General features: G+C 38.4%; 1 protein-coding gene across 6 annotated transcripts in view; it reads right to left on the bottom strand.

Annotated features, from left to right (window-relative positions):
* Positions 1-13,611, bottom strand: part of HELZ (helicase with zinc finger) — a 156,404-nt gene that overhangs the window by 66,197 nt on the left and 76,596 nt on the right. For all 6 annotated transcript variants that reach the window (XM_036835893.1, XM_036835892.1, XM_036835896.1 and 3 more), the window contains 6 exons: positions 12,714-12,892; positions 9,708-9,826; positions 8,408-8,553; positions 6,974-7,121; positions 2,920-3,103; positions 1,540-1,768 (listed from right to left, as the gene is read on the bottom strand). In XM_036835893.1, coding sequence (XP_036691788.1) covers positions 1,540-1,768; positions 2,920-3,103; positions 6,974-7,121; positions 8,408-8,553; positions 9,708-9,826; positions 12,714-12,892 — 1,005 coding nt within the window. The remainder of the gene's footprint in view (positions 1-1,539; positions 1,769-2,919; positions 3,104-6,973; positions 7,122-8,407; positions 8,554-9,707; positions 9,827-12,713; positions 12,893-13,611) is intronic.

The raw sequence follows: 13,611 nt of genomic DNA, 5'->3' as shown, positions 1-13,611 counted from the left end.
CATTAGTGGCTAAAAATTAATGGAAATCTATTTTTTAAATAAGAAATTAAAGATATTTTACAATAGAATTGTTTAGCTATATATAAACAAATCATGGACCATTCAAGTTTTATTTCCTTAAAAATAAAAGGTTATTCTTCAGAATGTAACCATAAATTAAACTCCACGTGATTCATTTGTTAATGGCTTTCCCCTATAAAGTATATTAACTTCTTTTGGAATCTTAAACTCTAATGTATGCAGCTTATTCTTAAAGGTCCCAAATTGTCTCCTTTGCCATAGAATACTTTTTTCCTGCTGAGACAGGAAAACAGATAATAAAATGCTGCTATATCTATATTGCAACAGAAAACTTGGTTTCAACAGGCCACTTCCTAACAACCTTGTCTACTTTAACATATCACGAAGAAATAACTACCCAAGGCGTATCTGAGACCATCGGTACCTCTTTCTGTTTTTCTGAACTCACTCTGACAGGTACTAGAATACTTTAAAAATTTAAAGTAATCCCTCGTGTATTTCTTTCTTTTTCATAAAGAATATTCTAAATTTCTGTTCAACTGTTTTTTTGTAAATGTTTTTTTGTAACATAGTTTTTCAACACTGCATAGGCCAAGTCTTACTGGCTTCATACAATTAAAATTCCTATTAACTAGTATAAATCATAAGTGTACAAAGAGAAATTTTTTATTTATGTTGATATTTTAACATTCCTTATGACTACAATCTAAGGAATAGTAACAGTTCTTTCCAAAGGCAAATAACAACCCTTTTTAACCCCCTAATTTTAAGATCCTCTGGATTAACCAGACACAAAGATTTGCATTGAGAAGCCTTGAGAGAAAATGAGAAGGAAACTCATCAAAAACGAGCTAAAACAATAATGAAGGAAAGAAAAGGGGAGTATGGGTATGAAATTCAGTCTCCACCAAAGACAACGCACACACACAAAACCACCTTCAGGACCCTGGCACTGGTCAGTCCCTTGTCCCGGAGCACTCTTAGCCCAGGAGCCTGCGTAGCTCAAACCCTCAACTCCAGAGTCAGCTTCTCAGTGAGGCCTTCTCTGACCACACACACCATGTGAGATCACAAACCGCCCGCCCTACCCCATCACTTCTAATGCCCCTTGATGTTCTATTTCTTTTCCATTGAACTTACCACATAAAATACTACAAAGTGTTTTTATTTTGCTTACTGTCGTCGGTCTTCCTCTCCTCCCCAATAAAATGTTAAGCCCCACAAAGGCAGAGATTTTTGTCTGTTTTGTTCACTGATGTATCCTCAGTGGCTAGAAGAGTACTTAGAACACAGTAGGCACTCAGGAGACATCTTATGAATGATGACTGATTCAATGAACACACAATTTTACATACATAATGAATAGGCTCAAAGCAATATATTTTTGTGTTCCCACTGGGTATTAGTTAAGACTAAACTTGATTTTAATTAGCCAGGAGGTCATATAAATATGTGCATAGGGATGCAAATTACTCTACATTTCCCCCTTTAATGTCTCAAACACTAACACATAATTACCTGCATCTTCCAATAGAGCACAGCGCAATGGGATCACCCACCACGGCAACCAGGGATTGCGCTCTTGTGATGGCAGTATTGAGAAGCTTATAGTTAGACAAAAAACCATAATCTAAGTCCTCTGTGGAATCTTCCAGCAGTTGCTCTTTCTTTTTAATTGGTGTCTGTTTATGTTTACAAGTATGTCTTGTACGTACTGTGCTAAGAAACAAAACTCTGAATTGCTTTCCTGTAAAACAAAAAAAAATTAAAAATAAAAGAGGACTGTTATTCTGAACCACTGATATAATAAAAGCATTTCATTTTTTAAATGTTATTGCTAAATAAGAGGTGTTGATGAGAATGTGGAGAAACTGGAACTCTTGTTCACTGTAGGTGGAAATATAAAATAGTATGTAAAACACTATAGAAAATAGCATGGCAGTTCCTCAAAAAATTAAACATAGAACTAACATATGATGCAGCAACTCTACTTCTGGAAATATACCCAAAAGAACTGATTCCATAAGGAAGCCTAGAGAGAGACTAGTTTGTACATGTTCTTTCTTACATCGACACATCTCTTCCCTCATTCTATGACAAGTCTCCACAGATGCGAATACAGTTCTAGCGTCAATTCTTAGTTCTCTCTTCTCCAGGCCAAACAATCCTAGTTCTTTCAACCATTTCTGACTCCACAGGGCAGTTTCTAGACCACTAGCTATGCTAGGTCGTCTTTGGACGCTTCCTAGTTTATTAGTAATATTCTTTCTAAAATGCACACCCAAATTCTGCGTGATCTGAATGCGTGGTATACTGGAGTTATTTTTTTTCCCCATGATCTAGAAATTGTATTACTCTTATTATTGTATATTACCATGAAACCTCAGATGGTACTGGGCTTTTCTGGCACTCACATTATAGTGTTGCTTCACTTACTTAAAATGCACAAATTTCATAGCAACTAATTACATGAAAATTTAAAAGAGTTGCTTTATTCACTTAGGAAAATCTAGATGAAGAACAAGCTATGCCTTTAAAAATTTGCTTGACAGGTACACGTTTTTAAAAATCTTTATAAACAAATTAGTTCTCGGATACATTATAACAACAATAGGTGTTGTATGCTACTGCGATTGCAGCTATAGCATACAGACATTTGCAGTTACAGTCATGGAGGAAGTCCATTTGTTGATACTTCTTTTATTTGGATATAGAAATTTAACGAACATGTAAATGAGCTCGACCTTGAATTGCCAAATTTGGCATTAAAGAACTTGGTATGAAATGAATACATAATTGCTTGTCCAGAAAAGAGATCTTGAAAACTAAAAATCAAATGTGCACACACTTCAAGATCTAACCATTTGAATAACTTAATTCATTTCCATTAATAGTTACCTTGAACATTTAGCACCCTTTCGACGTTAACATCAGATAATCTCTTTTTTCGAAGTTCAGCGCGTATCCTGAACACCTGGTCGGCATACGGAGTCACCACACCAATACTGCCGTCATCTAACTTCCCCCACGCTACTGGCCACTTCCTTCTTAACTCTTCCACACGTTCCACCACTTCAAAGACCTTTAAACAAACGTACACGTATACATATTAAAGTTATACAAGTGCTCGGAGAAAAGAATATGGTAACTGAAGTCGATGTGCAAAGGATTCCATTTTGGCAAATGTCGTTTTAAAACCACCTCGAACCAGGAATAACGCTTTGCTGATGTGAACACATTTTTGTTTACATTTCAAGCAGTAAATCTCTACAACAGTGCACCCAGTGAAAACGTGAAAATCGGAGACGATGTAACTGGCCATTGGCCCCACCCCTCACCTGGCCCCCCTTCTCAAATGGGGACAGGTTCGGGTTCCTGTTTAGAGAGAGGCGCGTGGGACCGGCAGCCCCACGTTCCCGGTATTTCTCAGTCCACTCTGTAGCTCAGGCCGACGAAACCCATTAGGAGAGCCCTAGAGCCAGCGCCGCCAACATCTCAGCAGTGCGAGGGCTACCCTTCCTCCTCTCCCCGCGGATATGAGTAAACAGAACAGCCAACAGCTGGCAGCAAACCGCCGCTGGGACTGGGGCGAATCTGGACCTCAGGGCAGACTTTCAGAGCTCACTGCCTTCTCATGGTACAACTCCGCCCCAGCCCTGTCATTCACCTGGCAGTGAAGTAAGCCCATATTTTACCATCTGGATTTTCTGGACCCCACTTAGTGCATTAGAGTAGAACTTTTAGTGTAGTTTAATCTACTTTAATTCAATGAATTCATCAAACAAATAGTGTCGATGCTTGGCACAGCAGGGGACAAAATGATTACTAAAACACGCTCCTTGCCTGTGAAGAGATGACTGTATGTTTAGAAAATAGATTCCTAATTTAAAATACGTATTATAAGGCAAGCTCAATAGAGGGTCAGGCAAGAGTCCAGGGGCAGAGAGAGGAAGGAGAAATTTTTTAATGTCTTTTAAATACATTATTTATTTACTATTTGTTAGTAATATCTACTTAAATTTATAATAGTAAATATACAAAAATTTGATAGTTTTATTCCTTTTAAGAACTCGAGGATTAATGGCCAGGATGCAGTTCCCACTTCCACATGTAAATTCAATGAATGACAGAGGAATAGACTCTAGTTATCCTGTTGTTATAATGAAATAACAGCAAGTGAAACAACTACCCGGACTGTCCAAGGATTCTGATGAATCAACTGGATTGAAAACACGGTGCTGTCACCCATAAGGAACAAGCAACACGTAACCATTTCTCCACTTCGTCCCTCTGTTATCCCTTATATCACAGGCAGCATAAAACTGTAGTCAAAATACACAGACTTGGAATGGTATGAGGAGCTTGGGGAAACCTCTCTCCCAGATAGACATCTATGAAGCTGGTCAAGACCAACAGATAATCATTCAAAGTCTCTGGAGATTGATCAAAGAGCTTCCAAGAAATTGAGAAGCATTGTTTCAACAAAATCTACAGAAAGTCGGTAAGAAGAGTGGAAGGCTGGGACTGCCCCCCTTCTCCCACAGCCCTGTCTTACAGGACTGTTTCAGCAGCCGAGGGGCAGTTCCCACCTGCTCCAGCTCCCTGGGGTGAAAGAGCTACGCCAGGCGGTCACAGCGGCGGATGAGCGTCAGCTCTCGTTTCCCCAGCAACGTGCGGCAGGAGGCCTAGGAGCGGTTAGCAGCAGCTGGGCGGCACCTGTTCCCCTACCCCCGTCTCCGGCTACATAGGGGGGGTCTGAGCGGGATGGTGGGTGAAGCAAGCAGTCTCCTTTGCTCGTACAGGATGGATTACAGGAGAGCTGATCCAGCAGGCTTGGCAGCCAAGTGACAGCTGCCATCTCCCCCAGCTCCCGAGGACAGAAGACTCACTCTGTGGACTCAATGCCGCCAATGAACATCGGCAGATCCCAACCTCCCCAGCTCTGGGCTGCAGAGGATCCACTCTTGGTGGTACAGCAGCTGGATGGTGGCCCCTGGATGGCAACACAGATTCTGCACACATATACAAAACTCACAGAGCTCCTTCCACAGGGGTAAGAGACAGCCAGTGAAGAACGAGTTCCACATCCCCCCATCCCAACTGCTCCGTAAGTCCTGCCTAGGAGAGGGTTCGAGTAAACTTCGCAAACGGCAACCTCTGTCCCTGCCAAGGGGCCCAACTTCAGTTGGATTACACTGTGGAATAATTTATGCCCCAGGGAGATGAAAAGTAAACTAATAGAAATGAACAATTCACTAGAGGGCCTCAACAACAGACATGAGCTGGCAGAAAAACAAACTGGGAAACACAAAAATATTTAGAGATTATGCAATCTGAAGAACAGAGGGAAAATAAAAAGGACAAAGCCTCAGAGAAACATGGAACACCATTAAGCTCAGCAACATACATATAATGGGAGAACCAGAAGAAGAGACAGAAAGGAGCAGAAAAAAGTTCAAAGAAATAATGGCTAAAACTTTTCCAAATTTGATGAAAAACTTTAATCAACACTGAAGTTCATCAGTGAACTTCAAGTAAGGTAAATGCAAGGAGATGCACACCGGACACATCATAGTCAACATGGTAGAAGTCACAGACAAAGACAAAATCTTGAGTAACAGCAACACAAACACACAACTCATCACTTACAAAGAACGCCAGTAAGATTAACAGACGACTGCTCCCCAGAAACAATGAGGGCAATAAAGCAGCAGGAAAGCATATTTCAGTGTGCTGAAAGAAATAACTCAAACAATAATCTAATATCCAGCAAAATTTAAAAATGAAGGCAAAATAAAGACATTCCCAGAAAAAACAAAAACTGAAAGAATTCTTTACTAGCAGACCTGCCCTAAAAGAAACACTGAAGAAATTCATCAGGCTGAAAGCAAGTGACACCAGACAGTAATTTGAATCCACACAAACAAAGCATACTACTAAAGGTAATTACATGGTTAATTATAAAAGACAGTATAATAGTATATTTATTCTCCTTTCTCTTCTTAACTGATTTTCCAGCCAGCAGTTTCCAACCTGAGTGCAAAAGTAATAAAGGAAACCCTAGAGTTATCTGTCAATATTTCAAACAGGTAAGAAAAGTTTACCTTTTCCTAAAATTAATTGGCACAGACTAATTAAAATGTCAAGTTTCTTTACTTTTGGCTAGGCTTTTATCACGTGGGTACTGTCAATTTTCTTGTACTGACTTCTAACTACAGGCCTCTGACCAATTTTTTAATGGAAAGATGAATTACTATTACCTAATAAATGGCATTTGTTTTGGTAAATAAAATGAGTAAAGCACGGGACTCAAGGGAAGAAAGGGAGATGGAGATCACAGATCAAGAATCATTCTTCTAATGACCAACTATGAACACATCCTCCCCTGGGTTTCCTGAAGTCCAGAACTCCACTCCCTTGGGACAGCCAGAACCAAACCTCAGGTTCTCTGGCCTGCTGGCCCCTAAAGACATCACAGGTTTTTGTCTGCTACCTGATCTGACCCCTCATACTTTCCACATTTTCTCTGAACTTAAAAAGTCAGAAACTGTAAGAGAACCACACAAGTTGCAGCACGTAATGGGTTAGTTAGCTCCATCATCATCTGGGTCTGTGCGACCCCCCAGAGCACAGGACTCCACAATTCAAGTCTTCCTCACTGGAGTGTGCGCTATAAAATGTCACCACAGTCCATTTTAGACGGCTTCTTTTAAATGAAGTTCTGTATTTTGGCCTAAGACAAAATGTAAATCAAAGTTTGTGTTTCCCATGGCAGATTCATCTTAACAAATCAATGTTACACAAGAAAGAATAAACTTCCATACTATTTTCACGTAAATGAAGTCCACACACAATAAAATATCAACCCCAAAATTTAAATAAACACTTAGTAAGACCAGACTATATATATGACTGCAAAAACGTCAACAATCTGCAAAAAGGACTAGGGTACCTCTGCATTATTATAGAAAGCTGTGCTATTTTTCTCTTGCACATCTTCCCCTCGTGCCGTGAAGAAGCTTAGTGGGTAGAAATCCTTGTGTGCTGGCTGCTTCCCACTGGCCATCAGTTTGCCCTCATAGAAGAGCTCAGAGGTGTAACTGCAGAAAAAGACCGAAACAAATAAATAAATACCAAGTAATCGATCGTCACAATTAGTTTTACCCATAAGAAAAAATTACCAGTCAAATCTCACGTTGCTTTATGCCCATGATTAATTTTAATCCAAACATCTAATACCCATGATGCCAAGATTTTCACCAACATTAGCCACAGCAATGAAAACACACTGGGCTCCTGGTATACCACTGATAAATGAATTGATCTGGGGAAGGCATGAAGCCAGAACATAGAAAGAAAAGGAAGAAATGATGACAGTTCAGTACTAGATGAAACCCTTGTTTCATGAGGAAATTTGCTAGCTGTTATGGTTTTCTATACTAAAAATTTTTAAATGTATATTTTTATTTATGTGGATCATATACTTATGCAATCACAAAGATCTATAGACACTGAAACAATACACACAAGTAAAGGGTATTCCAGTCTTCAACTGTAAAATGAATACTCTTTACTAATGAAGATACTACGTAGTACTCGATTCATCACTGACTGCAGCAAATGACTGGCAACAACAAAAGAGGAATCACATTTCGAGATATTGATAAAAGCCATATTTAAATCTAAACTTTTTTATATCTCTCCTACTGCTTTCAGAGAAACCTAAAAATTATTTTCACATGACTGCCATAGTCAATATTATTAAATTATACTAAACTTGAAAAAATCCTAAGTTGTTGGTGGTGGCAGTGACAGGAACGCAGCACGAAGGGGCTTCCCAGGGTGCTGGGAACATTGTTTTTCGGTCTGGATGCCGGTTGAGGGGTGCGTTTGGTTTGTGACTTTTCACTGGGCTACCACTTATGATACTTGTATAGATGCATACTATATTTAATAGAGACCTTTTAAAACTTTACTACTAAGTTTCATGGTTTTCTTTCCTTCCTCCCTCCCAGCCTTCCTTTCTTTTAAAATAGACTCCTTGTATAACACAGCCAGACACACATATGCAAACCATTATGTGGCTTGTCAACATATTTGTTTATGACATCATGTAGTTTTACGTATACATTATATATTTAGTCACAGAAAAATATGTTTATAGCTAGTAGAACCTAAAGTTTTTGTTTCCAGAACTGCCCTACTATAAAAAATTACAGCTGACTTTTGAAGTGTACTTTTACAGACATTAAATTAAACATAATTTGCAACACTAGGGACACCATGTAAACTCCGCTGGGAATAATCTGTCCCTAGGAACAGTGCTGTTTTGAGTCCCCTTCCACCGGACCACACGAAGTGTGACAGAGGGGCAGTTCACACCTACTTGATGATAGCTTCGTGGGAGCGGTAGTTCTCACACAGGAGGATCCTGCAGGGAAACTCGGCAGGGTAATGCTCATAGAGCCGGTCAAGCAATGAAACGTGAAGGTTTCTCTCCCTGGCAAACTCACTGTAAACAAAAGGGCTGAGCTGTAACAGAGAGACACATGGAGAGAATTTAACTAAATATACAAGTAGTATTTTTTTTTTTTACATACTTCAAAAAATATCCACCATGCTGAAACTTCTGATGTACTAAACCTCAACATGCTGAATGCTGGAATAAGCAGAGTCAAAAATATTTTCTAGGAACAGTTTTACTACTATAAAGAATGAGGCTAAATTGTCTAACTTTTCGTTTCAGCATGCCAACACTAACCTAGAGTTTCTACACATAGGTTAATAAAGGACTCTTCCAACTTAATAATAAATAGCTCCTACCTTAGTAATTTTAGGGATGCAACCCACTGCATCACTGGGGGAGTCAATCAACTGTCTCACTAAAATTAAGCAACTACTTTAAACAGTGAGCTAGCAGGATACACCGCCTATGACTAAAACACTTATTTTTAATAATTAGCAAAAAAGCCATCTTTATCTCGTAAAGTGTAAGGAGCCATCCTTGATTGTAACTTTGATGCTAAGAACAAAATTAAACTTCTGGCAAAGAAACAAAAACAGAACTTGTCCCTCTACCTCCAGCTCTTTCCTAAACGGACAGCCACAACGCTGTGTAGCTTCAACCTCAGCCAACCGTGACAAAAGAGAGAGAACCTCAGACTGAAACTTCGCAAAATTGATATTTTAATAGAAAAACTGTAAGTTTCTTTCATACGTCGGTATTAAGATCAGACAAGTTCTTTGAGATTTCGGTTATTATTTTTAATTAAGCACTTTGTTTCCCATGATAATGAAACATTAACCCTTCAGGAAAACAAATGTTGGGGACAGGAGCTGGGGAATCGTAAGAAGGACCATTGAAATTTATTTGATAAAGAAAAGTAAGAATCAAATATTCATACTACAGAGAACTGAACTTCAAATTAATAAACATGGCAATTAGGACACGGATAGACTCATTCATTCCACTCTCTATCCAAAGAAGGAAAACAAGTGGGGCGGGGCGGGTAGCAATTTTCCTTCAGAATCACCAACATCTTCCACTATTAGTACAGAAATATTTAAAGTACTTAAACTGACATATGCGCATGGCACAATTTCATAGGCTGTTTTAGAAAACAAAATATTAAACATCAAAATATAACAGAAGCTTCTTTCAACATGGTGACTCCGAGGGCACTCACCTGCATGTGGTCACCAGCCAGGACAACCCGGGTGCCCTTAGTTGCTAGCGCCAGGGGCATGATGGTTTCACACTCCATGGCCTGCGCGGCCTCATCTAACAGAACGTGCGTAAAAAACCCTGCGAAGCACAGTGTAAACACAGGACCGCATATTACAGCAGTGATAAAGGCAGGAGTGGTGTCTTTCTTTTCTGTTAAGGAAAGAGTTTAGTGTCCTGATTTAAGAGCTGTGAGTACTTTTAATGCCAGTCCTCAATTTAGAAGATCATATATTTAAATCATTATTTAAAAAATAGAAGTTGAAAGGAGTAACTATTTTACTCAACAATAGATACGTAAATGGCATCTGGTACTAATGGTCCCAAGACTAACAGTTAAATCAGGACACATAAAAAAGACTTTAAAAGTACAAGATAGCAGCTTTTCACCACAAAGAAAAGCTGGCAACAAAACAGTGATAGGCCCAAAATCCTTTCACTATTTATTTGCTAAAACACCAAAAATAAAACAATGGTAGTTTATAAGTAACTTTAGCTTAAACACACACATTCGACATTAAAGAAAATCATACCCAAAATCTAATATAAAGGAGAAAGTGATAATCTAACTTTGATCAAAAACAAAGGTTATCTGTTAGCCAATTCACTATTTTGATTATTTAGGTTTATTGTGTGTGTGTGTGTGTGTGTGTGCGCACGTGTGTGCGTACAGATTATACACAATTTTTTAGCCTAAGACCCTATCCTGGCTGTAAAAATATCACCAGTCTGAAAAAGAAAAAAACGAAAGTGACACAACAAGTATCAAAAATCCCCCAGATGCAAACACCCACGTCTGGGTTACTGCTGCCACTCACACGGAGGTGCAGGAATCTGTGCACAGAAAGGAGGAAAAGCCTCTTTGCCCCTAAAGAGGAGACAGAAGAAAAATCTTCTTGTTGTCTCAATGTGTAGAAGTGAATGTTGCCCCCATGGCTAGCTCACTGAGGTAGGGAGAGGGGGGCCCTGTTTCTACTAGCACAGCAAAGAACACAAAGTAGCTTCTCAACAGAATGACAAGGTGTGACTCTCTAGGTTAATTAGCCTCCTGTGAGTTGGCCCAAGAACCTAACCTCTATTTCTATGAATAGCAACAAGTTCCAAACAATCTGTTTATACAACTTCCTAATGCCACTTGTTTCTAGGCTGGGAACTTTCTAAACCTTACTGACTGGCAGTAATAACCGCGACCACCATCACCACCATCATCACGTCCATGCAAACAAATGGCTATGTTGACAGTACAAGCATCAATAACTGTTGTCTATTTAATGACAGTGGCCCAAGCATGATTTGGACACATGCATTTTTCTCCCTGTTGAGGAGAATTTGTGCTTTTTGTTCTACAAGACTAATTAAGGAAGATGACTATACCATTACAGGATCAAATTGGAAAAAACTGAGACTAGTGAAAAAAATCTACTGTTTTCATTAGATAACATTTTAATTAAATAGAGCTAGGCTTAAATCAGGAACTGAATAAATCATGAAATTGTTATACTGTTGCTTAAGCTAGTAAAAGAAACCTGAATTAGTCAAACTGATTTAGCCTGAGCCTTGGTTGTCTTAGCTGTAAAATAACCCTCCACAGAGTTGATATGAGAATTAAAGTATAAACAATGCCTAAAACGAAGCAGATAGTTGACTTCCAATAAATGTGCTACACTCTTGCTCTTCAAAGCCATTCTTTACTCTTCCTCAAAACTATACTGTTTAGGAGGCTTGGGTATTTAATTTACGTGGCAAATATGCAGAGTATAATCATGAAGTAATGAGACTGATTGTTAAATAAACATACCAAAATTTACATTGCAAATAAGTGTTGTTCCATCAAAGAAGTCAGTTGAGAGGAAATATAACTCATTCCAATGGATGCAGCCACTGTTCAAAACATTTTTGAAACTCTGCTTTTGTAACTGCCCTCACCAGCCAGCTATGAGCTGCGTGCACAAGAAAAATAAGTCTCATTACATGAGAGGCACGTCTCTCTCTCTTTTTTTTTTTTTCAACCCCTAATGGTATTGCTCAGTTTGATAACCTACCTTATTTACCAGACATGTCTCAGAAAGATTTTGAAGCTTTTCTAAAATTAACTCTACCCTCAAAAAAGAAAGTTTGGCCACTGTTCATTCTTTAAGATAAACAGAGGTTTATCAAGGGCCTCCAGGTGTCTATACCCTGGGCCAAGTGCCAGGAATACAAGGTGAAGAGAACTGTCTCGACCTTCCAGAGACTTAAAAGAATTTGTCACTGGCTCTGAAAGCAATTCCAAAAGGAGAGAGCAAAAAGGCGTTGACCAATGTCAACAATTATAATACAGCGGTAATAAATGAATATTCTTCCAAAGCAACGAACTTAAAGTGATACCACATTTTGATGGTTAAGTTCTGCCATATTTATCAGAACTTCTTGTCACCATCTGTCTGTACTTTGTATAATATTAGTTTGATTTTACATAGTTTCTGTACTTAAATAATCTTAATAGTATGTTATAAAAAAACCTATCATGATTGTTGTCTCTACACTGTATTAACGGAAAACTACTTTAAAATTAAAAACTTGAGAAAATTGTAAAAAAACCAACACTGTCCAAATTTGCATTTTTCACATGATCAATAGTAAGTAAATACCATCTGATCAATTAGAGAACAAACAGAGTAGCAGTCACTAAAATGTCTAAACTAGGGGTTGATAATTTTTGTGTGTGTGAAGGGCCAAACAGTACACATTTCAGGTTTTTCTGGCCATACAATCTCTGTTGCAACTACTCAACTCAGCTGCTGTAGCACAAAAGAATCCATAGAAAATATAGGTAAATAAATGGGCATGATTGTGTTTCCAGCCAATAAAACTTGATTTACAAAAACAGACAGTAGGCCAGATACGGCCCACAGGCCAACCCCTGATCTCAACTGAATGCAGAGCCCTGTGCATTCAGACACCCTTTCTGTGTCTTGAGTCAGCATACCAGGTTCAAGGTCCAACTGACAGAGGTACTGGGAAGTATTCAATGTAACAACAACCACTCGGTGTTTAAGAATGTCTTCTTTCTGTGGCATCTGAAAGGTGGAATGTGCGCTTGAGATCAAACAGTACTGATGCACAACTGGGTGGACAGTCTTTACCCAGCGATTTCTGAAATATACCCTATAAAAGAAGATAACATTTCCTATTTATACTTATTAACATCTTACCAGTATCTGATTATCAAAATATCGACATTATGATTTTAAGACTACAATACCTGGAAATTAACAAGTAAGTCTGGTAACTGTTAACACTCTGCTGGATTAGAATTTAACATACAACTGTAACTCCCCCCCACCAAAAAAATGAATCAAGCAGAAAGTATATACACTATGATAAGATAAATATCTAATTATTTTTAAGTGTTCAGAATAATCTTACAACAGAATGACACACAGAGTTTCATAAGCATTAGTTTTTTTACTTCAAAACATTCCCATTTGGGAATTACTTTTTTTTCCTAGATTATTCTTACAAAAATATACTTATATTTTAATTATCTATGCTAATAAAATATAGTGAATTGCATACTTACAAGAGAAATTTAAAAGTTACTTGCATTTCACTTTAGAATATATTCTTATACCTATATTTAAATAGACCTCTATCTAAAGTTCTGGAAATTTAAAAATAAATTTAAATTTTGGACCATCAGAAAATCTTAAGAAAGAGCATCTCTTCTATTAATTGCAAAAGAAAAACAGAAACGGGACTCATACAACAGATTACTAAGATGGTACAGAACCAACTCATCCGTCCGCCCGCCCACCTCCCCCCATCCCTAACCACCCCCCCCACATCACAAAGATCTGCTGGGAATCTACTACGGTCCAGCACAG

The sequence above is a fragment of the Balaenoptera musculus genome, chromosome 20 (assembly GCF_009873245.2).
Source record: "Balaenoptera musculus isolate JJ_BM4_2016_0621 chromosome 20, mBalMus1.pri.v3, whole genome shotgun sequence".
In the NCBI taxonomy this organism is placed as follows: domain Eukaryota; kingdom Metazoa; phylum Chordata; class Mammalia; order Artiodactyla; family Balaenopteridae; genus Balaenoptera; species Balaenoptera musculus.
The sequence above is the reverse complement of the archived record's forward strand: the minus strand, read 5'-3'. Positions and strand labels throughout refer to the sequence as shown.